The 26,971-nt window shown below is 37.0% G+C and overlaps 4 protein-coding genes, 1 long non-coding RNA gene and 2 pseudogenes across 5 annotated transcripts in view; 2 read left to right on the forward strand and 5 right to left on the reverse strand.

Annotated features, from left to right (window-relative positions):
• Positions 2,654-4,769, reverse strand: LOC104738520 (annotated as a pseudogene).
• Positions 8,214-9,132, reverse strand: LOC104737610 (UDP-D-xylose:L-fucose alpha-1,3-D-xylosyltransferase 1-like). The gene is made up of 3 exons (XM_010457825.2): positions 9,045-9,132; positions 8,731-8,953; positions 8,214-8,613 (listed from the first exon to the last, which is right to left on the reverse strand). The coding sequence occupies exons 2-3, from the start codon at positions 8,839-8,841 to the stop codon at positions 8,404-8,406; spliced, it is 321 nt and encodes a 106-aa protein (XP_010456127.1). The 5' UTR covers positions 8,842-8,953; positions 9,045-9,132; the 3' UTR covers positions 8,214-8,403.
• Positions 9,374-9,996, forward strand: LOC109128299. The gene is made up of 3 exons (XR_002034784.1): positions 9,374-9,512; positions 9,680-9,794; positions 9,960-9,996. It is a non-coding gene; the product is annotated as an uncharacterized LOC109128299 (long non-coding RNA).
• Positions 13,727-16,064, reverse strand: LOC104737609 (annotated as a pseudogene).
• LOC104737608 (UDP-D-xylose:L-fucose alpha-1,3-D-xylosyltransferase-like) lies at positions 16,582-18,611 on the reverse strand. Its single transcript, XM_010457824.1, has 4 exons — positions 18,021-18,611; positions 17,438-17,599; positions 17,127-17,348; positions 16,582-16,992 (listed from the first exon to the last, which is right to left on the reverse strand). The coding sequence occupies exons 1-4, from the start codon at positions 18,504-18,506 to the stop codon at positions 16,777-16,779; spliced, it is 1,086 nt and encodes a 361-aa protein (XP_010456126.1). The 5' UTR covers positions 18,507-18,611; the 3' UTR covers positions 16,582-16,776.
• LOC104738521 (polyhomeotic-like protein 1) lies at positions 23,053-23,700 on the forward strand. The gene is made up of 2 exons (XM_010458686.1): positions 23,053-23,146; positions 23,246-23,700. The coding sequence occupies exons 1-2, from the start codon at positions 23,053-23,055 to the stop codon at positions 23,698-23,700; spliced, it is 549 nt and encodes a 182-aa protein (XP_010456988.1).
• Positions 23,826-26,971, reverse strand: part of LOC104738522 (protein S-acyltransferase 18-like) — a 7,993-nt gene continuing 4,847 nt past the window's right edge. The window contains exons 2-9 of the mRNA XM_010458688.1: positions 26,814-26,927; positions 26,378-26,716; positions 26,207-26,275; positions 26,041-26,112; positions 25,819-25,947; positions 25,633-25,713; positions 25,384-25,554; positions 23,826-24,450 (exon numbers count right to left, since the gene is read on the reverse strand). Coding sequence (XP_010456990.1) covers positions 23,944-24,450; positions 25,384-25,554; positions 25,633-25,713; positions 25,819-25,947; positions 26,041-26,112; positions 26,207-26,275; positions 26,378-26,716; positions 26,814-26,927 — 1,482 coding nt within the window. The 3' untranslated portion in view covers positions 23,826-23,943. The remainder of the gene's footprint in view (positions 24,451-25,383; positions 25,555-25,632; positions 25,714-25,818; positions 25,948-26,040; positions 26,113-26,206; positions 26,276-26,377; positions 26,717-26,813; positions 26,928-26,971) is intronic.

The raw sequence follows: 26,971 nt of genomic DNA on the forward strand, positions 1-26,971 counted from the left end.
AGAGATGTTGCGGCCTTCGATCTGCGAAATTGATGAATAAATGAGTAAACAGATATATTTTCCATCACACACACGGAAACAATGAATGCCTGCTACTACATCCACAAGTTTGACCATCTTTTGTTTTTTTTTTTTCGGATAAAAAAAAGCACAGCTCAAAACCGAAAACTTCAGGATACTACTTAAGCGTATGATCCGAATAATAAATCCCAGATCGAGAGTGTGACGGGCCTTAAAGTAATAGTATATACAGAACATGAGACCAATCAAGATTAAGATAAATAATACATTAAGGAAATCAACTTAAAATGGAAATGAACTTGTACAAAAAATGGTAGAGTAAATCTGAAAGAAAACTACCCCCGGGTTTGAAGTATGTGGCATATTTGCTTCAGAGGCATTCAATAGAGGAAACGTATTTATCAGAGGTTCCAACTCTCTTAAAGATGATAGGAATAATGCAATGCAACTCACAACCCCACCACCAGCTACCATTACAAAGTGGACGAGATATACTATTATTGAGCACCATTTCATAATATTTTTGCGATTAATCCTCTATTGTATTATTTGGCATGAGGCCCGAAAAGTCTTCGAGGACACAAGTTGTATGCAAACTAGCCTGGTGGTCTTTACATGTGTAGAACCATGTTTTTTGGATTGGTTTCTGTTTCACAAATATCACACCATAATTTACCACTAGCTTCTTCGTCATAACATAGTGAGATAGGATGATCATCAGCCCTATGCTTTATTACTTGTGGCATAGTGGCGCATTTGAAGCATATAGCAAATCGACAATTTAATTCAATGCACCTGAGCACAAGACCTGTCCAAATCTTCTTGTTGCACCCATTGCAAACAAAATCTTCCTTTTCTGAAGCGTAATATAAGGGATGAGGAAGATGACTTGGATGGGAAAATGGCTCAGAAATTGCAGCGCACAGAACATCGAGTATCTTCTTCCCATGCTGGTATTTGAAACCATTAGACCATATGTCGCAAGCATAACAATTAAAAAAGTTAGCCTCGTTTGTAGCTAGAGTAAGACGCTCACTGTGTAGTACATGTCGTTTCATGTAGCGCAGTTTTGGTGGAGAATGAAGTCACAATCCATACATCTGTTGAAGGATTGGAGAAAGATGGGATGTGTGCATGCGCGACACCGCTTGTTGTCGTCACAAAGAACACCACTAAGATGGGATGTTACCACGTATGGCTCTACATCTCCTGTTTCTTCAAGTCCTCCTTCGAGTTCTCCCCACTCCACACCTCAAATCTAGTAGCACATTTCTATTGAATAACATAGCCAGGACATCTCTGACACGAAAAACCCCCACAAGTCTAGTCCACCTTTTGGTGGTAAAATCCACATACATAATTGACAAAACCAAGAACAAAAGTGCGAGTAACACGGTGATCATGCCAATTAATGTTTCTGACGTGTGGAAGGTCAAGATATTCTTGATGGATCATGAAACCACATTGAAAACACACATAAGGGCTTTGTTCTCCCTTCAGCCCGCAAGCATTACATGTAAAATAATCGAGTTGTGGGAGAAGGGTCATGAGTTGGTGAACATGTGCTTTCAGATTCAGAAGATATCGTTGTGGTGGATGTAGATCCAAGGTGAAGTTACACAAAGAACAAAGATAAAACAATTTAACATCAATCTGTCTTGCGCAAAGGCGGCATGTTCGATCAGAATAGTCCAATGGTGGACCTGTGTGGAGCTTAAGAGGACGCCAGGGGTGGTAAGAGTGGTTTATAAGATCAGTACAAGAGAAGTAGTGTATAAGTATAAGAGTTGATTTTTTTTAGATGGATTATTTTTTCCAAATTATTTTTCATAGTTTTCCAAAAAAAATGTGACCCTTACAATATCTTCGTTTTACATTTAAACTTTTTAGTTGAGTTAAAATTAATTTTTTTGTCATCATTGAATTGATAAGGCCAATCCCTACTATGCGGGGCAACACTATTTAGTGGAGTCGAACTCTGGTGGGTTCGGTCGCAGAAGTGGTGTTGTAACCACTTAACTAAAGTCACTTCCCTAATTTTTTTTATTTTTTATAAGTGAAAGCTAAGAATAATTTTTTGTAGTATATGTTTCTTAGAAACTAATGTTCCACTTCAATTTTATTTTTCTGTTGAGATTTTTATAAATACAATTACATAAATTGTTTTTTTTACTACATTAAAATCTTATTTCCATTCCAAAACTCATTAACCCAAATTTTGGAATATGACCATTTTTTGGTTATAATTTGAATAATAACATTATTACTAAAACAAATTCATAGTATTATTTTTAATATTTTAAAATTTTCATTTAGTTTACTTAATTCATTTAATATAGTTATTATTTTATTATTTACTAAAAAATTATTTTATTGTTTATACTATTTTAAAATTTAATTAACTTTAGTTAATTTGTTTTTTTTACTTTTTAGTATTATTAATTAGAAATAAAAAATAAAAAATTAATAAATATTTAAAATAGTATTTTTATGCAAAAAAAAAATATTGATTAGGTGGATAATGACGTGGAGGAAGGAGAAAAGAGAAAAATCAACTTTATATATATATAGATGATTATAACAATAAATAAAGCAAACAAAATTTAACAAACAACTACCATTTATAAAAAAAGATTTAACTTTCTAGCCGTGTACCCAGGATCCTAATTATACATTAAAGAAATCAACTTTTGATGGAAATGAACTTTGTAAAAGAAGTGGTACAATAAATCTAAAAGCACACCCCACTCACTAGCCATCTTGCTTCAGCCGCATAAAATAGAGCATTTAATAGAGCAAAAGTATTCATCTGAGGTTCCAAGTTTCTTCAAGATGATAGGAAAAATGCAATGCAACTTACACTGTCTGCAAAATGGAAGAGACATACTATTATTGAGAATCACCTCTAATGATTTATTCCAAGCCTTTATTGTGCTTCTTAGCATGAGCCCTGAACAGTCTCCCAACACACAGCTCGTATGCAAACTTGCCCGGTGATCTTTAGACGTGTAAAACCAGGTCTTGGGTTTGGTTTCTTCTTTACAGATGTCACACCAATATTTACCACTTGCCTCTTCGCCATAGTATAGTGAGAGAGGATGATCGTCAACTCTATGCTTTACCACTTGTGATAAAGTGGCGCATTCGAAACATATGACAAATCTACAATCATGTTCAATGCACTTAAGCACCTGAGATTTCTCCATGTTGCAACCATCGCATAATATTTTATCGTATACAGAATATATGGTGTAATATAAGGGATGGTCGAGATGACTTGCCTGGACAAATGTCTCCGAAACTAAAGGGCACCGAAGATCAAATGCAATAGAATTTCCATGCTGGTATCTGAAACCATTGGAAATTCTATAACAAGCATAACAGTGAATGAGTTTAACCTCGTTTGTAAGTGTAACTAGTGTAAGACGATCATTGTGTAGCATATGCCATTTCATTCTACGAAATTCAGCGCAGTTTTGGTGGAGACTGAAGTCACAATCCATACATCCGTAGAAGGATTGGAGACCGATGGGATGATTGCATGTGCTGCACTGCTTGTTGTCGTCAAATAGAACGTCGCTAACTTGGAGTCTCACGTAATGCTCTTTGTGGCTAAAATGTTGTATTGTGTTGTCATCTATTACTACATATGGCTCAATATCTTCTATTTCTTCAGGTATTCCTTCGAGTTCTTTCCCGTTCCACACATCATCCCTAGTAGCACATTTCGAATGAACGACATAGCTAGGACACCTCTCACAAGAAAAACCTCCACAAGTCCAGTCCACCTTCTTATGACAAACTCCACATACAGAATTGACAACACCAAGAACAGAAGTTCGAGAAACACGGTGGTCATGCCGATTAATGTTGATGAGGCGCGGTAAGTGAAGACAGTCTTGGTGAATCATGAAGTCACATTGAACACGAATGTAAGGGCTTCGATCTCCATTGAGTCCACAAGCGTTACATGTAAACGAAAGAGTCTTGGGAGAAGGGTGAGTTGGTGATCATGAGCTTTCAAATTCAGAAGAGATTGTTGTGGTGGATTCAAAACACAATGCATATCCAAGGTAAAGTTGCAAGAAGAACAATGATAAAACAATCGGTCATGACCAATCCCTCGTGCGCAAAGACGGCACTTTCGTTCAGAATAGTCTGGTGGTGGACCTGTGAGGAGCTTAAGAGGATGTAGAGAGTGGAAAGAATGGTTTATCTCTGACGGGGTTTTTGACTCCGATGGGCGCCATACGCAATACGTGTGGAATACTAGTTCACATTCATAACATACGTAAGGAAACCCAGAAGAAATCTTCCCACATTTAGCACAAATACAGGCGAACTCGACCGGCTCCTTGAAAAGGGTGAGCTTGTGGTGATGCGTCTCAGATACGTCAATAACTTCTGGTGGTGGGTACTTTGCACAATATAGATCCATGTCGAAGTCGCAGAGATCACAATGATAGAATAGATTCTCGATATAATTGCGGCATATATCGCAGCAACGACGTCCTACTAGTAATTGTTTTTGAAGCTGAAGAGTATGATTGGGGTGAGATGAATGCTCGATATATTCGGAGGTCTCATCGACACATTTCTTGTGGAAGAAATACTCGCATTGTTTGCAAAAGTAGCCATCTCTGGTAGCTTCAAAGCTTCCACAACAGTCACCTTTTTGCAGACCATTCCAAGGCACCATTGGATGCGGATGGATCAACGGCATGCATTAACACTCCCTCAGAATCCATGGTCGTATTACGACAAGATTTTGAAGAACTAAGAAGAAAAAAGAGCTCCTTTCACGTTTCTTTTTCTCTCAAACTCACACACAAGTGTTCTCTCTTTAATCTCATCAACGATGTTCTTATAAAATCAAAAGTTTTGTATTTTAATATATATCAGACTTTTGAATTGGTAACGGTGGTTAATGAAAGATAACTATTATGGTCGGCACGATCCATTTATGAGCTGCCTCTACCCCTGTCATTATTTTTTAATTTCACGTTTCATATATATTTGTTAATTTTAGAAATTAATATTCATATAAAATCTCCATAAATTTAGGTACATGTGCGAGGACAACCCGCACGGACTGTAAACCGAGCGGTTAACACAAGCTCAATAAGCGGAAAGAGATCTTAATTGATTCAAGAACAAGATTCGACAGTTTGTTTACTTTCGTTAGGGTAAAGCTAGGTTTTTTCCGTAGCTCCCGAGTCTAGAGTTCTTGAGTGCCAAAAAAGTGTTATCTTTTCGGAGCTTTTCTTTCTCCTCTTTATACTTACTTTGGGAATTCGATCTCCAATATGTGTAGTTTCCTTATTCGCCTAAGAAAACTTTCCCCCTCTCTTCAACTGGTGCATATTCTTTATATATTCCACTCAGATTCTGACCTTGCCCTCCAAGTCAACGTCCAGCTCGGATATCAACTCGGTAATCCTCCTTTACCATCCTCTCCGAGCTGAGAGTTTCGATGGGTTTCGATGGGCCGGACCTTGCTTTGTTCCTTGAATTTGATATGTGGTGATAATTCACCCTCCTGCAGTATATTAGCTTTATTTGATCAATAGAAGAATATTCAGTTTTATTTTCATTACTTTCTTTTATCACAAATAATTAAATTAAATATTTAAAATTTTTTTTTGTCAATATCAAATTAGTTTAGTTTTTTTTTTCGGATTCCTACTCACAGTGTACAAAAATCTAATGATTATCGTGTTATATTTGGCAAAATAACCTAAACCTACTTTGTAAGATTTATATAATTAAACTCTTGCTATATGAATAAATATCAAAACTTGAAATTAAAAATATTTTTAAAATTAGTATTCAAAATTTAAGTATTTTAGATACTTTTAACTTGTTAATTTTTACAAATCATGTTATAAAACGTGTTGGAGTTTACATAAATATGATTATGTATTTTCTTATGGATTGATCTACTAAAATACACAAAATATTTTAGTCTGATATCAAATGAGTTAACAAGAGTTATTATGCCAATCATATATAGTACAAAACACAAAAAAATAAAATCCTTCTAAAATTATAGAATCTAAATATTAATTAAAAAATATTAGAAAATTAATATACAATAACATAATTTCTTAATAATTATAAAAAAAAATTACCCCCGGTATAACTAGCCTTAGTTAATTAGTATATAAGGGTATGTTGTATATTTAATTGACATAGTCAAATATACATTCACAAATTTGGGATGTATGGTTGTCTATATTTTAGCTATTATATTTCGAATCAACGGACTGAGGTTCTAGCACGTCTATTTTATGCTCTCTAACATCAAGAAACAATAAACAAATAGAAAGTCTAATCTGTTTTTGTGCGAGTCAAGTGCTAGTTCGACTATATTTTGTAAGTCAGCTTGTATTTAAGTAGTGCTTGACATGTTGTCATTTTGCATCTCTGTTTCCATGTAATTATTATATTTAACTAAGACATGTACATCACGAATCTCATTGATTATAACATACATTAGATATTCATCCGCGGTACACCGCAAAACTATAGATTTGTTTAAGGATATATAAAATAATATATTTATTATTTTATTATTTTATCTATACGTAACTAAATTGCGATTTTTTGCTATTATTTTTGTGAACTAAATGTTTTATATTTTTTAAAATGTACTATTGTTTTAAAGTCTAATATATTATGTATTGTATATTTCCTAGTATGTATATTTATTGCTTGACCGCGGGTTTAAAAATTAAAATATTCTTATTGTTCTAATAATTTACTTTACTTTAGTAAACAATGAGTATGTTTTTGTGATTTTGTATTTTATTTATAATGTATGGATAATATATTTGTAATTCTATAATTTTTTATAATTAGATGAGCATACTATAATTTGTCAAACATAATTTAGGTTGTTTCATCTATATATCATTTTAACACTTTTGTATTTATAGTTGTGCAATTTGATTAAAATGGTGGTCCGCAGTTTAATTGGTTATTTGATTTATAGCATTTGTTACCTATTAGTATGGATCAAATGTCTTTATAATAATGCATTGGGTATTAAAAACACTTCTTTAAAGAAGGTAAGAAAACTTAATAATGTTTGTTAGTTGGGGCCTTTGGGTAAATATTATGTTTCTTGTCTTTTTGTATTTTTATTTAAAAATTATTATTGTTTTTTTTTGTCTCAACCGAAGGAATGATTGTCTCCACAAACAAATTAGTAAAACGTAGAACTGAGATGGGCTTGGGCTTGTTATATTAACGTTTAATGCTAGACGTTCACTAGACGGTGATCCAACGCCTAGCGCCTAGAACGCCTAATCGGAATCTAGGCGAGTTTAGGCGTTTACACTATAAACTAATATATATGAGATATTATATACATAATTATACAAAAAAATGTATAAGAATAATAAAAATATTAAATCAAAAACAAAAAATAGATAAAAACATTATTTCAATTCATTTTAAATAACATATTAAACACTTATAATTATGTTTGTAGAAATAAACTTTATAAATTTTAAATTTGTGCAATTAAAATTTTAAAAATACACTAAAATGATGATACTACAATTTTAGGCGGTCAAAGCGGTCGTCTAGACGGTGCTATAGCGCCTAGACGGGACGGAAGCGGACGCCTAGAATGCTTTTCGATTCCAATCATAGATTATTAATTATTATTTTTTTTAATAAATGGTAATAGCATGGTTGTAAATAAGTTAACTTCAGGATTTTTTTATAAATGTGTCCAAATGTATATTTAGATACCAAAATTTCTCTGCCACGAAGATTTCCATTTCTGTATATTTCCCTGTTTTAATATTACATGTGGATTTAACCAAACTCTAGTCAAAATTTCTCTGCCACGAAGATTTCCATTTCTGTATATTTCCCTGTTTTAATATTACATGTGGATTTAACCAAACTCTAGTCAAAATTTCTCTGCCACGAAGATTTCCATTTCTGTATATTTCCCTGTTTTAATATTACATGTGGATTTAACCAAACTCTAGTCACACTGAGTTAGTCATTATTCACATATACCTTAGATCCCCAAAAAGTTGTAAGTAATTTTACTCAGTGGAACTATCTTTCTTTACCTCATTAGAATTTACTGTAATCTCCCTAATGGACATATATACATCTCGAATCTCATTTGTTTACTACATACACGACAAAAATTGTCTGCTACAAAGATCTCCATATATGACCATGTCTCTATATTTCCCCTGTTTTGCTCTGTTTCTACTAACATTACAAGTGGATTAATAAAACTCAAGTCACACTGAGTTAGTCATATATAACACATCACAACATACCTTTAAAGATCCCCCAAAATTGTAAGGAATTCACTTAGTGGATCTATCTTTCTTTAGCCATTCGAATTTACTACAATTTCCCTAATGGAGACTCAAGAGCATGATCATCGACTAGCGATAGACCATATTCGTGGAAGCGTTTCATCTTCTTGTCATAACCGATAATGTAGTTATTGTGGATTATGACACGTTTTCCCTTTGTCTCTTTAATCCATGTCTCGTTCTGGAAGTACAATCCTCCTGTTGGGAAAGCTACCTGAGAAAGCAAGTAGAGATCCACCTGCAGAAACCAAAGAGATTAAAAGAAAACCATATAATCCAACACACGTAAGTAGATTAGATTGGAGGATATTTTATGAATATAAGAAATTGGTACTTGGAGGAAGCAAAAACATACCAAGTGAGCTGTTTTGTTAAGTGCTAAGTTAAAAGCAGGCTGATCATTTGCTTTAAAACGGATCAACTCAGACCAAACTTGGGACTCAAGTTCCTTTATCCATTTCTTCATTAGAACCTTTGCACCTTAAGTGGGACGCAAGTAAATCATGCAGCTACATATATAAGTCTCTCCGTTTTGATCCGGATGTGGCAAAATCATGAGAATGATTCAAAGGTTTAATCTGGATACAAAAACCAATCCGAGAATTAGATAAATAAAACACTCTTAAAATTTCCAAATACTCTATTTAATTGTGATTTGTTTTCACATACTTCAGGCATGTCGTCCGTGAAATATGCGTCATGGCTTCCCTCCAAATACTGAAACGGGTCTTGCAACCAGACCATATCAACATCGTTGTACATAACATTGTATCCTAGCTCCAAAATGTGCAAGAGGTGCTGCGGCCTTCGAGCTGTGAAATTAAAGGAACCCTAATCGCATATAGAGATGTCAAACGGGCCTTGTCCATTATGTCACTTAACGGGTCGGGTATGGGCTTTATAATTGATGCCCAAAAAATAGCGGGTCTCGCGGACTTAACCCGTTTGGTTTGCGGGTTAATCGGGTTTTGTCCGACTGAGACCGCGGGTTTGCGGTCAGTCCGAAGAACATCTCGTCTTCTTCTCCTCTTCTTCGATTCTTTCACCCTGTGTCAATTCTTCTTAATTCTCCATGAATTCAGAGATGTTTTTGATGAATCTAAGTGAAGACTGGTACCCGATTGCCGATTCATTCAGGTTTGTTGTTCTCTCTTTTTTTTTTTTTTTTTTTTTTTTTTTTTTTTTTTTTNTTTTTTTTACAATGTTGCGTTAGGTGGAAATCGAAGCATGATGGTTCCCACTGATATTGGATGTGTATAATCTGTGGCTGAATAAATTTTGTGCGGGGATCCTCTTGCTTTCAGGTTGCAGAATCAACAAAGTTTAGATATTTATCAATTTTACCAAGAAAAACGAAAATGTATATTTTGTGTCTCTCGTTTTGAAGATGTATTTCTTTTGGCAGAGTTGGAACAAAAGGTTAGTAGAGAGGTTCTCTCCTCCAATATAGTGTTGGTAAACTATTTGTAGATTAGGGAGTTCAGATTTTTGATTATTAAATTCGAATGTTTGCCAAGTTCTTGATTTTATTTGATGATTTTGAAGGTCTGATTTACTTTGTATCATCTTCTTATACAATGATAGTTGGGACGAATGGATAAGTCTGGACTGTCTGTTGAAACATGCAGATGAAAACATTGAGAAACAGAAGGAACAAGGTATGAAGCAAGGAATCAAGACTGCTACGGCTTGGCGGGCATGCCCGTTAGACCGCTAAGGTAAGCGGGGCGGGTATGGGCAGTAGTACTTAACCCGCCGCCCGTGGCGGGTCTGTCCGCAGCGGATCCGACGACAACCAAGACCATCGCGGTCAGACCGTTTGGTCGCAGAGGCCCGTTTGGTCGCAGAGGCCCGTTTGACACCTCTAATCGCATATGAGGAATAAGTTAGTTTAAAGAACTGTTTCCATCACACAGGGATACATAATCACTCAAATTAGATCAAGATTAGAAATTAAAAAAAAAAAAAAAAAACTGGCTGCTACAACATCCACAAGTACTTGACCATCTTTTGTCATCCATATGGATCAATCATGGATATATGTAGAATTAAGAGAATATGTGTGTGTGTTTGTTCATGAACGGCTTACAATCATTTATATACATGACACAATATTGAGTAAACCCTAAACTATACTTGCCGACCAAGATACTAGTCTTGAAACCCATATACAGCCCAATATTCCCCCTCAAGATGGAGCAGGGAGGGACACCATGCCCAACTTGGACATTAGAAGACTAAACTGTTGAAAACCAAGGGCTTTGATTAGAATATCAACTAATTGATCTTCCGACCAAACATGCGCTGTAGAAATGACTCCGTCTTGTATAACATCGCAAACAAAATGACAATCCCGGTCTATGTGTTTGGTACGTTCGTAAAAAACATGATTCGCGGCAATGTGTAGTGCCGCTTTATTGTCACAAAACAGTCGTGTTGGAGCCTGTTGAGGAAAACCAAGATCTTTAAGCAACCCAGGCAACCAAACAATTTCCTTCAAAGCATCCGCCATGGAGCGATATTCAGCCTCCGCCGAAGAACGAGAAACCACCTTTTGTTTCTGAGTTTTCCAAGATATAGGACATCCGCCGAGGAACATGAAATAGGCACTGAGAGAATGATGAGTTAAAGGACATGTTCCCCAATCAGCATCACAATATGCTGTGAGAATCAGCTCCGTATCAGAACGAAGTAAAATGCCATGGCCAACCGACCCTTTGAGATAATGAACCACTTGCAAGGCTGCATCCCAGTGAGCTTCTCGTGGAGCCTTCATAAACTGAGACAAGATGTGAATAGGGTATGTGAGCTCAGGACGTGTTACCTTCAAGTAAATAAGGCGACCAACAAGACGCCGATAACGAGCAGGGTCCGGAAGCAACGGACTCGCATCAAGGCTGAGCTGATGATTCTGAACCATAGGAATTTTAGACGGTTTCGTTCCCAAGAGCCCGGATTCAGCAACAAGATCCTGCGCATACTTCCGTTGAGATAAAAAAATGTCTTCCGGACTACGAGCAACCTCAATACCAAGGAAATATTTGAGCGTCCCAAGATCCTTGATGGGAAAACACTGAGCTAAATATCCTTTAAACTCTGTGGTGTTTATGCAACTATCGCCAGAGAGAGAGAAGAAGAAAAGGTGAATCAATTTTTCATAGGGTCTACTATTTAACGGATGTGGCAACGGCTAATGTAACTCGTGCGGCAGCTTCAGTTGATCAAACTTTGTGGCATCAGCAGTTGGGACATCCTGCGTTTTCTGTACTTTCTTCTTTACCCGTTTTGTCTGGTATTTTGCAATCTGCTAGTCCTAGTCCTTGTGACGTTTATTTCCGGGCTAAGCAAACTAGAGATGTTTTTTATGAAAGTTCAAATAATACAAAGGAATGTTTTGAGTTAACTCACGTTAATGTTTGGGGTCCATATCGTGTTGCATCCTTTTGTGGCGCTGTTTATTTTTTGACAATCGTTTATATACATGACACAATATTGAGTAAACCCTAAACTATACTTGCCGACCAAGATACTAGTCTCGAAGCCCATATACAGCCCAATAATATACAGTATTAAGGGAAAAACCTTTTTGACTACTCAAACTAGGCATATTAACCGGAACCAATGAACCAAACCGAAATTTCGGATTTGGTTCGGTTTCAGGTATCACATAAGAACCGAACAACATGAGCCACTATAACCATTCCCGTTTAACAAAACCGTTTTTGGCTAGATCCCATCATGAATTCAAAGAAACTAATTAAGGATATCTCAATCAAAGGTGAAAAGTTATTTTACCTGGGAACCAAAACTGTGTGCGGTCGTCTTTGAATCGAGCGCTGGAGGAATAAGAACGGCATGGCCAGGCCACTTTTCGTTGACTTTGTACAAAGTAGTGTAATCCTCAGCAATCACAAGGACTTGGTCTTGATGCTTCTGTCTAGAAACAGTAATCAACCAGTTGCTGAGAAAAGGCAAGAAGGGTGAGCTCACGGCGCAGACGATCACAGTGCCGTTCTTAGCAACGAACTTGGCAGCCTCAGCAAGGATATAGTCACGCCATTTGGATTTGGCTTCCAGAGACAAAGATGTAGAATAAGAAGAGACTCTGTTTGGAAATAGTAATAANCGAAGCCCATATACAGCCCAATAATATACAGTATTAAGGGAAAAACCTTTTTGACTACTCAAACTAGGCATATTAACCGGAACCAATGAACCAAACCGAAATTTCGGATTTGGTTCGGTTTCAGGTATCACATAAGAACCGAACAACATGAGCCACTATAACCATTCCCGTTTAACAAAACCGTTTTTGGCTAGATCCCATCATGAATTCAAAGAAACTAATTAAGGATATCTCAATCAAAGGTGAAAAGTTATTTTACCTGGGAACCAAAACTGTGTGCGGTCGTCTTTGAATCGAGCGCTGGAGGAATAAGAACGGCATGGCCAGGCCACTTTTCGTTGACTTTGTACAAAGTAGTGTAATCCTCAGCAATCACAAGGACTTGGTCTTGATGCTTCTGTCTAGAAACAGTAATCAACCAGTTGCTGAGAAAAGGCAAGAAGGGTGAGCTCACGGCGCAGACGATCACAGTGCCGTTCTTAGCAACGAACTTGGCAGCCTCAGCAAGGATATAGTCACGCCATTTGGATTTGGCTTCCAGAGACAAAGATGTAGAATAAGAAGAGACTCTGTTTGGAAATAGTAATAAGGGAGATCCTGGCCAGGGTAAGAGTACACCGAGGATAAGGAAGAGAGCTAGAAGGAGAATGAGAAGGAGAGAGACGGGACGGTTTGAGATTAAAGAATAAAAACGAGGAGAGGATGAGAATGAGCTTTTGATTATAATGTTATATCATTCATTAATATATTTTTTACTCTAAATATTTTTTGAGTGAATAATTTTAGTAATTAAACACACTATGCAAAAGTGAAATTAAAAAGATATATAGTAGTTAGTTTAATGTGTTCATACAGACATTTTATAGGTGGTAGTAAATAATATATTTGTAATATATTGTATATTTAAGTGTAAAAAAATACGCTTTTAATGGTAATATACATAAAAGATTTGTAAATGGATATAAATATGTAAATTATAGCAAACATAAAACTAAGAAATAATGTATAACAAATTTTAAATAACTTTGTAAAATTTAATTTAGTTTACAAAACTTTAAACCCGCTTATCTAGTTTATATATATTTAAAACAAAAGGTAATGAAAAAATAACAATTTCAAAAATACAAAAACACATAAAAAGGGGGAATGTCCATTTTCAAATAAGATTTAAAAAGAAAAAAAAAACAATTACAAAACAATTCAATTTATAGAAACAAAAATGTTAAAAAACAACAAACAACAAACCGTGCGGAAATCGACATAGTAAATAATGGAGTAAATAATACATTAAGGAAATCAACTGTATAATGGAAATGAACTTGTAAAAAAAATGGTACAAGAAATCTAAAAGAAACCCCACTCGCTAGACATCGTTGCTTCAGAGGCATATATAAGAGCAAACGTATTTATCAGATGTCCCAACTCTCTTCAAGATGATAGGAAAAATGCAGTGCAACTTACTCTTACAACCCCACCACGAGGTACCACTACAAAGTGGACGAGATATACTATTATTGAGCACCACTTCATAATATTTTTGGTAATTCTCTATTGTACTTCTTGGCATGAGCCCCCAAAAGTCTCCGAGGACACAAGTTGTATGCAAACTAGCCTGGTGGTCTTTACATGTGTAGAACCATGCCCTTGGATTGGTTTTTCTTTCACAAATATCACACCATAATATACCACTAGCTTCTTCGTCATAACATAGTGAGAGAGGATGATCATCAGCTCTATGCTTTATTACTTGTGGCATAGTGGCGCATTTGAAGCATATAGCAAATTCACAATTTAATTCAATGCACTCGAGCCCAAGACCTGTCCAAATATTCTCGTTGCACCCATTGCAAACAAAACCTTCATGTATTGAAGTGTAATATAAGGGATGAGGAAGATGACTTGGATGGGAAAATGGCTCAGAAATTGCAGCGCACAGAACATCGAGTGTCTTCTTCCAATGCTGGTATTTGAAACCATTGGAGCTTCTGCGACAAGCGTAACAAGTAAAAAAGTTAGCCTCGTTTGTAACAAGAGTAAGACGCTCATTGTGTAGTACATGCCGTTTCATTCTAAGAAATCCAGCGCAGTTTTGGTGGAGAATGAAGTCACAATCCATACAGCTGTAGAAGGATTGGAGAAAGATGGGATGTGTGCATGCGCGACACCGCTTTTTGTCGTCACAAAGAACACCATTAACGTGGAGTCTTAGGTAATGCTCTTTGTGGCTAAAATGTTGTATTGTGTTGTCATCTATTACCACATATGGCTCTACATCTTCTGTTTCTTCAGGTACGCCTTCGAGTTCTTCCCCGTTCCACACGTCCCATCTAGTGGCACATTTCGAATGAATAACAAAGCCAGGACATCTCTGACACGAAAAACCTCCACAAGTCCAGTCCACCTTCTGGTGGCAAAATCCACATACAGAATTGACAAAACCAAGAACTGAAGTGCGAGTAACACGGTGATCATGCCGATTAATGTTTATGACGCGTGGAAGGCGAAGACAGTCTTGATGGATCATAAAACCACATTGAAAACACACGTAAGGGCTTCGATCTCCCTTCCGACCGCAAGCATTACATGTAAAAGAATCGAGTCTTGGGAGAAGGGTGAGTTGGTGATCATGTGCTTTCTTATTCAGAAGATATTGTTGTGGTGGATGTAGAACACAACGCATATCCAAGGTGAAGTTACACAAAGAACAATGATAAAAAAATCTAACATCAATCTGTGTTGAGCAAAGGCGGCATGTTCGATCAGAATAGTCCGGTGGTGACTTGTGTGGAGCTTAAGAGGATGCCAGGGGTGGTAAGAGTGGTTTACCTCTACAGGGAGATTTAGCTCTGACGGATGCAATACGCAACCCACATGGAAGGCTAAATCACATTCATGACATTTGTAAGGAAACTGAGCACCACTAAAATAATTGGAGCATTTAGCAGCACAGTCGAACCGGATCTGTTCTTTAAAAAGGGTGAGCTTGTGGTGATGCGTCTCGGAAATGTCAATAACCTCTGGTGGTGGGTACTTGGCACAGTACAGATGCACGTCAAAGTCACATAACTCACAAGAATAACATAAAGAATTGTTAGAAAATTTCATGCCACATAAATCGCAGTAATCATAAAAGTTTTTCCCCAGTAATCGACGGACAAGAGTGTGATCGGGGTGAGATGGATGCTCGATATATATGGAGGACTCGACACATATCTTGTGAACAAAATGATTGCAGCTTTTACAATAGTAGCCATCACTGCTGGTAGCTTGAAAGTGGCCACAACAATCACCTTTCCTCAGATCATTCCAAGGCATCATAGCATGCTCATGGACTAACGGTATTAACACTCCCTCAGAATCCATATTTGGAAGAAGAAGAAGAAGAAGAACAAGAAGAAGAAAGAAGAAGAAGAAGGAGAAAGAGAAGTTGGATCTGAAATCTCAAAGCTAATAAGGATGCTCCTTTCACGTTTCTCTCTCTCTCATAAAACTCAAAAGTCTTCTCTCGTTAATCTCATCAACGATGTTAATTGGTAGTTACATATTTTAAAGAAAATGTCAGACTTTTGAACTAGTGGTGTTTCATTAACACTAAAGATGTTTAATTATGGTGTTGTATGATAATTAATCAGTAACATTATTTTATTAACAAGAACCACTTGTCAAAAAAAAACAATAGAAGCTAAGTCTATACAATGCAGCTAGCTAAGTCAAATAATATCGTATGGTGGTCCTTAAAGCGAAGAAGATACAGTTTACAGTTTGTTGGATACATGGTACAGAGAAAGAGCAAAAGCAGAATCGCTAGCTCCATTTTGTGAACGTACGTGGATTGATCAAACCCTTCATCGTAAATGAAACGAAACAAAGATAACTAGATGGAGGGGTAATAAAACTAGCTTTGCTCTGTCGGTAACTAGCAAATAAAAGTCTAGTTTGCTTTTGTGCGGCTGTTCGGTTATAAGTCAACAAGTAGTGGTTGACATGTTGTCATTTTGCATCTCTGTTTCCATGCAATTATTATATTTTAACTATTTGTGATTCAAATAATGTCATTTGTTTACTACATACATGCCAAAATTTGTCTGCCACAGAAATCTCCCTATCTTTTTTATTTCCCTGCAGCTTTCCTCTGTTTCTACTAACATTACAAGTGGATTTAACCAAACTCAAGTGCACACTGAGTTAGTCATTATTCACACATACCTTTAAAGATCCCAAAAAATTGTCAAGTAATTAGCTCAGTGGAAGTATCTTTCTTTACCTCATTAGAATTTACTGTAATTTCCCTAATGGAGACTCAAGAGCATGAATATCATCGACTAGCCATAGACCATATTCGTGGAAGCGTTTCATCTTCTTGTCATAACCGATAATGTAGTTATTGTGGATAATGACATGTTTTCCCTTTGTCTCTTTAACCCATGTCTCGTTGTTGAAGTACAATCCTCCTGTTGGGAAAGCTACCTGAGAAAGCAAGTAGAGATCCACCTGTCGAACAGAAAGATCACCAAAGAAAACAAGTTAAAATTACACCAAAGAGATGAGATTGAAACAAAACCTTAAAACAACATTCGTTAATTAATTAGTAGATTAGAGAATTTTATGTATACGAAGAAACGTACCTGATTAGCTGTTTTGTTAAGTGCTAAGTTAAAAGCAGGCTGATCATTTGCTTTAAAACGGATCGACTCAGACCAAACTTGGGACTCAAGTTCCTCTATCCATTTCTTCATTAGAACCTTTGCACCATTAGTGGGACGCAAGTAAATCATGCAGCTACATATATAAGTCTCTCCGTTTCCATCCGGAGGTGGTAAATCATGAGAATGATTCCAAGGTTTAATCTAAAATCGAAATTAACCCGAGAATTAGATAAATAAAACACTCTAAATTTTCCAAATACTCTATTTATATGTGATTTGTTTTCACATACTTCAGGCATGTCGTCTGTGAAATATGCGTCATGGCTTCCCTCCAAATACTGAAATGGGTCTTGCAACCATACCATATCAACATCGTTGTACATAACATTGTAACCTAGCTCCAAAATGTGCAAGAGGTGCTGCGGCCTTCGAGCTGTGAAATTAAAGAAACCCTAATCGCATATGACGAATAAGTTAGTTTAAAGAACTGTTTTCATCACACAGGGATACATGATCACTCAAATTAGATCAAGATTAGAAATTAAAAAAAAAAAAAAAAAAAAAAAAAAAAAAACTGGCTGCTACAACATCCACAAGTACTTCACCATCTTTTGTCATCCATATGGATCAATCATGGATATACAGTATTAAGGGAAAAACCTTTTTGACTACTCAAACTAGGCATATTAACCGGAACCAATGAACCAAACCGAAATTTCGGATTTGGTTCGGTTTCAGGTATCACATAAGAACCGAACAACATGAGCCACTATAACCATTCCCGTTTAACAAAACCGTTTTTGGCTAGATCCCATCATGAATTCAAAGAAACTAATTAAGGATATCTCAATCAAAGGTGAAAAGTTATTTTACCTGGGAACCAAAACTGTGTGCGGTCGTCTTTGAATCGAGCGCTGGAGGAATAAGAACGGCATGGCCAGGCCACTTTTCGTTGACTTTGTACAAAGTAGTGTAATCCTCAGCAATCACAAGGACTTGGTCTTGATGCTTCTGTCTAGAAACAGTAATCAACCAGTTGTTGAGAAAAGGCAAGAAGGGTGAGCTCACGGCGCAGACGATCACAGTGCCGTTCTTAGCAACGAACTTGGCAGCCTCAGCGAGGGTATAGTCACGCCATTTGGATTTGGCTTCCGGAGACAAAGATGTAGAATAAGAAGAGACTCTGTTTGGAAATAGTAATAAGGGAGATCCTGGCCAGGGTAAGAGTACACCGAGGATAAGGAAGAGAGCTAGAAGGAGAATGAGAAGGAGAGAGACGGGACGGTTTGAGATTGAAGAATAAGAACGAGGTGAGGATGAGAATGAGCTTTTGATTATACGTTGCGGTTGCTGCGCCATTGTTGTAGCTTCACAGCGACACAATTTGGCAGAGAATGTTTCACAATCTTAGATCGGATTTCAAATTAAGATATGAAAAATATATAAAACCAAAATAGCTGAGAATTATTCTTGCCACTTTGAGTGAGGTTTTAACTTGTAGTATATAATAATACCTAGCGCGAACTTGTTCATTACTTTATAATATAAGTAAAATAATGTTAATGGATCATTAATAAGTCACATAAAATCCCAATTTTAATTATAAATATATTAGATTACAAATTGGCCATGAAGAAGTCAATATTGAAGTCAATCATTAATAAAGTCGTATATAGAATCCCAATTTGTATTATTCTTGGTCAAAAAAACTACATTTCAGTTGTTTTAAGATGACTTAACACGCAAGAAGAAAAGTCATTTTAAAAAAAAAAAATTATAAAATACCAAAATATGGAGCCAAACTACCAAAATCAGTTTTTGTTTTTTTCAAAAACATGGCTGCTACTACGACATCAACAAATTCACCATCTTTTGTTATTCATAGGATCTAACATGAATATACTGTATCTATATTATTACTGGAATTAGAAGTCAACATGTTCAGTTAGTTTCAATCACATGATCACTTTAAGTAATTTAAACTCACGATAATTTATAATAACTATTAATTTATTATATAATACTACATGTTTAAAAAAGTCTCCATTAATTTGTAATTTTTATAGTCAATTGTCATAATTACCACTAAAATAGGTTTTTATTCCAAAAATACCATAAGTTAGTTTTTTTCCAAAAATACTACTAAAATCTACTTTTTCCAAAAATACTACATAATTGAACTAAAAATTCTGATACTAAAAACTAATTCCTAAATTCTAAATACTAAGCCCCACCCCTAAAAATTATACCCTAAAACTAAATGCGTCAGCCCAAACCTAAAAAAAAATATACATCCTTAAAAATCAATTTTTTGTGTTTGTGGTAATTTTAGAAAAAAAACTTTTGTGGTATTTTTGGAAAAAAAAAACTAAAATGTGGTATTTTTGGAAAAAAAAACTTTTTTAGTGGTATTTAAAGGAATTTCTCTTTTATTAATCAACAATATATCGGTACATATTCAATAATTGTCGATCCCAGTTTCTAAGATTCCTCAATCGGATTAAGTTAATCCTAAATTTTGATGCAAAATATAAATGGTCAGTACATTCTTTTTGGTCAAACTTCTATATCAGTGATTTTAAGATGAGTAGAGCCTAACTACTAGATGAGGCCAAGGGCCCTAAATATAGTTAAATTTTTTTGCGCTGATAAAATAAAATAAAAAATAAAAAAGCTTTTTTGTTAAACAAATAAACGTACAGACATAGAATAATAAGAGGAAAAGGCGAAACTAAGAACTTTTATTAAGATAACCAAAGATCGGCTAGTTAGCGCTTAGAACTAGAATTAGATTGTCTCCAGACTCCTATCTCAGGTTACTTGTTTTCTTCGCTTATCGATCCCATTATTTATAGTTGATGGGACGTCTCAACTTCGTGCTTTGGGATTGACGTGGTACCGTCTCAAAGTTAAGTTGGCGATCGTTTTCCGGACCATCGCTTAATGGGCTGCACATCCAATTGGGCCTTATAGAAGCTTCACCGGCCCAGTTGACTTTATATGGCCGGTCAAATCTTCTAGAAGTTTTCCGTTGACTATTTCTTAGATGGGTTGAGTGGGGGCTGTCAAAGCTGGGTGAAACCCATGTCCAACATCTCTTTAGCTTGGGTATATGATACATTATGTCAAACAAAAAATTACTTCTGAAAGAGTTACAAAAAAACGTTATGGCAAAATCCAAAATCTATTATAGATCACATAGTGTATTCTAGATTTTTGTAATTAGGTAAAATGGTTTTTTAATTTATTTTATTTTAAATTTTGAATAGCATGCATTGTGTCTAAAACATGTTCTTTTACGAATAGGATTTGTATGAGTTTTCCCTGTTTATATATAAAAGAAAAGACCTCTCCGCCATATAAAAGAAACTTGGGCATACACAATTTGTGACACAAAGAACCTACCTAAGCTTCATCCACAAGTACAACAGCCGTGAAGACATAAAGCCACCGTCGAATCATGATGGTGACTCGAAGACGATCTCAAATCCCGGGTTCACGCTTCAATCCCACAAGTTTGCAGCTCATCGACCGTTATCTACGCTGGAGAAAGGAAGGGAAAAGCTCTAGTTATATATACGAGATGAATATATACGAGAAAGAACCGTGGCTTCTTCAGCACGTAAGACACTTTAGATCCAAAAGGAACATGTGGTTCTACTTCTTTACGAGAACAAAAGCTGACTCGAAAAGAATGAGCCGAGTGGCGGGGGCAGGTACGTGGAAGTCGAATGGTCATGTGGATATAAAAAAAGACGGAGTCAAGGTCGGAACTATGCAGCTTATAAGCTTTAGAATCAAAGACGAAAAGACTGGTTGGGTGATGCACGAGTATATTTTGGATGATCATCAAGTAAAACAGAGATCTCATCAGGAAGTGGTTCTGTGTACAATCAAGTTTAAACCGGGTAAGGACAAGACTCTTTATGCATACGCTCCAAGATTCGAACCTATAGTGATTGGACAGCCACAGCCACAGCCGCCGCGTGGGGAAGAAGAGAATCAGAATCGCAATGATGTTCATGTTGCTGCTGCTGAAGATATTCAATACTTGGGTGCTCCTCCTCCTCGCGAGACTCAACAAGGCATTGAGCAGCACCGAGACTTAGGTTCATATGGCCAGCTCGCTCATCAGCAAAGCCAGATTCTTGGACTAGTGGAGGGGTCTGATCATCAGCATCATGGTTATGGATACATGGCTGAGTACTACAACCAGCCTCGGAGACAAGAGATGAATGGTTCACACACGGCTCATCCATACGATCCTTCACAGCTTCCTATGGAGCTTCAAGAACAATACAAATTGGCTGTTCAACATCAACAGTTGCGAATGGAGCAACATCAACGCCAGATTCTTGGACTAGTGGAGGGGTCTGATCATCAGCATCATGGTTATGGATACATGGCTGAGTACTACAACCAGCCTCGGAGACAAGAGATGGATGGTTCACACACGGCTCATCCATACGATCCTTCACAGCTTCCTATGGAGCTTCAAGAACAATACAAATTGGCTGTTCAACATCAACAGTTGCGAATGGAGCAACATCAACGCCAGATTCTTGGACTAGTGGAGGGGTCTGATCATCAGCATCATGGTTATGGATACATGGCTGAGTACTACAACCAGCCTCGGAGACAAGAGATGGATGGTTCACACTCGGCTCATCCATACGATCCTTCACAGCTTCCTATGGAGCTTCAAGAACAATACATATTGGCTGTTCAACATCAACAGTTGCGAATGGAGCAACATCAACGCCAGATTCTTGGACTAGTGGAGGGGTCTGATCATCAGCATCATGGTTATGGATACATGGCTGAGTACTACAACCAGCCTCGGAGACAAGAGATGGATGGTTCACACTCGGCTCATCCATACGATCCTTCACAGCTTCCTATGGAGCTTCAAGAACAATACATATTGGCTGTTCAACATCAACAGTTGCGAATGGAGCAACATCAACGCCAGATTCTTGGACTAGTGGAGGGGTCTGATCATCAGCATCATGGTTATGGATACATGGCTGAGTACTACAACCAGCCTCGGAGACAAGAGATGGATGGTTCACACACGGCTCATCCATACGATCCTTCACAGCTTCCTATGGAGCTTCAAGAACAATACATATTGGCTGTTCAACATCAACAGTTGCGAATGGAGCAACATCAACGCCAGATTCTTGGACTAGTGGAGGGGTCTGATCATCAGCATCATGGTTATGGATACATGGCTGAGTACTACAACCAGCCTCGGAGACAAGAGATGGATGGTTCACACACGGCTCATCCATACGATCCTTCACAGCTTCCTATGGAGCTTCAAGAACAATACATATTGGCTGTTCAACATCAACAGTTGCGAATGGAGCAACATCAACGCCAGATTCTTGGACTAGTGGAGGGGTCTGATCATCAGCATCATGGTTATGGATACATGGCTGAGTACTACAACCAGCCTCGGAGACAAGAGATGGATGGTTCACACACGGCTCATCCATACGATCCTTCACAGCTTCCTATGGAGCTTCAAGAACAATACATATTGGCTGTTCAACATCAACAGTTGCGAATGGAGCAACATCAACGCCAGATTATTGGACAAGCCACCCATGTCTCTTCACAGCTTCCAGTTATGATGATGAACCAATCCATAGAGGAGCACCAGTATGGCGAGCCGTATCATCAGCGCCGTGATCTTTCAGTGATTCATATGGAGACTCAAGAACAAGACAATATGGTCGGAAACTTGGCTTCTCAACTAAATCATGAGGGACAGAACAATGTTCCTTTGATGACTATGAATCGGACCACAGAGACCCCACACTTGACTCAAAAACAGCAGCAACCTTGTGCACAAGCCACGACTAACAACCTTATGCATGAGCATTATGGTTATGGAAACATGGCTGAGTACCTTAACCATATTTGTAGACAAGAGACGGATCCTCCACTCTCGGCTCAAGCCATAGGGGTGCATCATCGGATTGGAAGCTCTGGTTTATACTCGGCTCAACACAATGATCAAAATCACCAAAACGTTACGAGTTTCAAGGAAGACGAATACGATTACAACCATCTTATGCATCTTTTTGAAGGTTTACCAGAAGACACAGATCCCTCACAACTTCCAATGGAGCTTCAAGAAGAATACATATTGGGTGATCAATATCAAAACTTCTCAATGGAGCAACAGCAACACCAGATTAATGGACAAGCCACACATCTCTCTTCACAGCTTCCAGTATCAATGAACCAAGCCATAGATGAACCGCATTATTGTCAGCCATATCATCAGAGCAATCATCTTTCAGTGGTTCCTATGGAGACTCAACAACAAGGCAATGAGGAACAAGACAATGTTCCGCTGATGACTACGAATCAAACAACAGAGCCGCCACAGTTGACTCAAGAACAGCAGAAACCTTGTGAACAAGCCACTACTCGCAACGAATTGACTCAGGAGATGGATCCAGAGATTGCTAGTTTATTATTTGGACAAAACATAACAGTAGAAGAAGCCATGTTCATGTCTTTATTAAGAAACTTGTAGTTTAATATTCCATTCTTTTCTTTATAGCTCCATTTGTTATTTGAGGGTTTTCTCTTGCTTTGTTTTTAAAACATTCTGGCATCTCAATAACTTATTTATATATATATATATATATAATGTCGAACAAGAGGATGCAAAAAGTTTAATCAGATCTTAAATATTTCTCAGAGAGTGAGAACAAACCAACCAGAACATAAGTAACATAATTGATGAACAACAACCAAAATAACAGTCTCTTTTCTTTTACCTTGGTGATGCTTCACTTCCATCTTGCTTTATCACAGAACATAAAACCTGTCTTGAGATGTAACTCTCAAGCTCCCTAGAGACTTCTGTCAGCTTCAAGTCAAAGTTACTCCTGTATTTTTGCTTCGGTGATGGCACAGTGGCAGATGAAGATCCTGAAAACCTTCTCCTTGGGCTTGAGAATCTTCCTGGTGAAACCTGAAGATTTACTGCTGCAGTTGCTGATGGTGGTAACACGGCGTTAGTATTGTTGGCTGGATCTAACAAAAGTCCAAATTTCGTCTCTAATGGAAGTGGCTTAAGTGAATCTTCTTCAGTCTCAGAAACTGGTTTCGGTTTTCTCAGTCTTTCCTTTGCTTTCTCAGCTGCTTGTAGAGCCTTTTCACTGCTTAAAGTTATCAGTTTCCATGGGTTTATGCTTACATGAAAACCCGGTTTCTTGTTGATCAGTGTGGAAGGTGAACGTTCATCTCCTTCAATCTTTATAGATAGTTTCTGCTGATTCTGTTTTAAAAAAACAAAACAGAATCTTTGAGAATCCTTCAAAGCCACAACAAGAGAAGTAAAACAACAAAACCTTTTAGACAATCACCTCATTTGCTTTCCTGCACATGAATTTGGAGATAAACGTGTGTCTTGGTCTTTCAGGTGAATCAAAATCTGAGCTTTCATCTGAAGATGAATCTAATTCATCAAAAGGGTCCACTTCTGCAAATTGATTCTCCTCCCTCATCGCTAATATATAGTCATATGTTCTCATCCCCTGCAGATATTTGAGCATTACTTGTCAAACCAAACTACTTCTGCTGATAAATACTAGCTAGGAGACTGTAAGAGTTACCTTTCTTATGAGAACTACATGGAAGAGGAAAAGCTGCCCCATGGCAGCCGAGCCATAGGCTGTGAACAAGACCAATATAACCTGTAAGAGTAACAAAACATTACAAACTCATAAGCAAGATGAAGCTGCATTAGATGTCTTGAGAAAGGAAGCAAATGTAAAGAGCATATGTATAGGAAACTATACAGATATTGTAGCAACAGCCCATCTAGGGAACTCTACGTAAAGCCTTCTTTTCAAGTCGATTTCCATCCCTTTCTTGTCCACAAAACATCTGACAAATACGGCAATGGCTGTTCCACCTTCTATAATTAGCTGTTACAGTAAAAGCAGTCAGTATCATTATTTAAATGAACCATAACATTTCATGTTTATGTTTAAGTAGTTGAGAGAGAAATCAATACTCACCATGAGCAAGACGAAAACCATTAGGAGTATAAACGTAGCGTAATTCTTTTTCCCAACGCAGTTATTAAGCCACTGAATACACCAAATANTTCTGCTGATTCTGTTTTAAAAAAACAAAACAGAATCTTTGAGAATCCTTCAAAGCCACAACAAGAGAAGTAAAACAACAAAACCTTTTAGACAATCACCTCATTTGCTTTCCTGCACATGAATTTGGAGATAAACGTGTGTCTTGGTCTTTCAGGTGAATCAAAATCTGAGCTTTCATCTGAAGATGAATCTAATTCATCAAAAGGGTCCACTTCTGCAAATTGATTCTCCTCCCTCATCGCTAATATATAGTCATATGTTCTCATCCCCTGCAGATATTTGAGCATTACTTGTCAAACCAAACTACTTCTGCTGATAAATACTAGCTAGGAGACTGTAAGAGTTACCTTTCTTATGAGAACTACATGGAAGAGGAAAAGCTGCCCCATGGCAGCCGAGCCATAGGCTGTGAACAAGACCAATATAACCTGTAAGAGTAACAAAACATTACAAACTCATAAGCAAGATGAAGCTGCATTAGATGTCTTGAGAAAGGAAGCAAATGTAAAGAGCATATGTATAGGAAACTATACAGATATTGTAGCAACAGCCCATCTAGGGAACTCTACGTAAAGCCTTCTTTTCAAGTCGATTTCCATCCCTTTCTTGTCCACAAAACATCTGACAAATACGGCAATGGCTGTTCCACCTTCTATAATTAGCTGTTACAGTAAAAGCAGTCAGTATCATTATTTAAATGAACCATAACATTTCATGTTTATGTTTAAGTAGTTGAGAGAGAAATCAATACTCACCATGAGCAAGACGAAAACCATTAGGAGTATAAACGTAGCGTAATTCTTTTTCCCAACGCAGTTATTAAGCCACTGAATACACCAAATACACACAGAGAAAACTTATGAATACAAATCCAAGACAGAAGAGCAGTTTCAGAAACTAAGATTCCCTTAAAAACCTTACCCTGCAATGGTGATCAAACCCTTCAACACACCGGTTACATGTCCTGCAATGCTTACTGCTGCGTTTAACCTAAATAAAAATTGAAATAAACGTCTAAAGAAGTCCTAGTTTTCATGACAGAAATGGTTGATAATGTGAAATTAGTTCCAAAAAAAAAAAAGAAAGGCAAACCTCTAAATCACAAAGTGAACAATAAGAGATGTCATCTTCTTCTTTAGGGTCTGGTGTAACAGAAGAATCATCATCTTTCATAACAAGTGGGAATGGAAGGAGTGGTTCAAGCTGCACACTGCTTTTCCATGGATCCAAATAGGTTCTTCTGAGAAAATTTCTCAAGATCTTACTCTCTAATCTCCTGAAAAACCTCAGAATAACTTGACTCAAAACAACCTTGAATCTCAGCTTCATCAAGACTCCTTTGGATTTAGACTTTCTCTTTCTCTTAGCACTAGTCTTATCCGTAGGATCAATCGCAGTACACCTCACGAATAAAACTATAACCGAAACCGCCTGAAAAAAAAGGAAAAAAAAATTTCTCAGCACAAGGTTGGTTCTTCAAGATTCGATTACAATACACAAATCCAACTTCTTTGAGTTTAACTCTTACCACAAAGGAGAAAACCGAAAGAAGTGAGATAATAGCTATTCGATTCCCAATGAAGAATCCGAGGAATACATAAAAGGATGCCACCAGAACACTATAAATAACAGCTCCCACAATCTGCACACAAAGCAGCTCAATTTTAGTAACCAAGAATCAAAAGA

Source organism: Camelina sativa, chromosome 13 (genome assembly GCF_000633955.1).
Source record: "Camelina sativa cultivar DH55 chromosome 13, Cs, whole genome shotgun sequence".
Classification (NCBI taxonomy): Eukaryota; Viridiplantae; Streptophyta; class Magnoliopsida; order Brassicales; family Brassicaceae; genus Camelina; species Camelina sativa.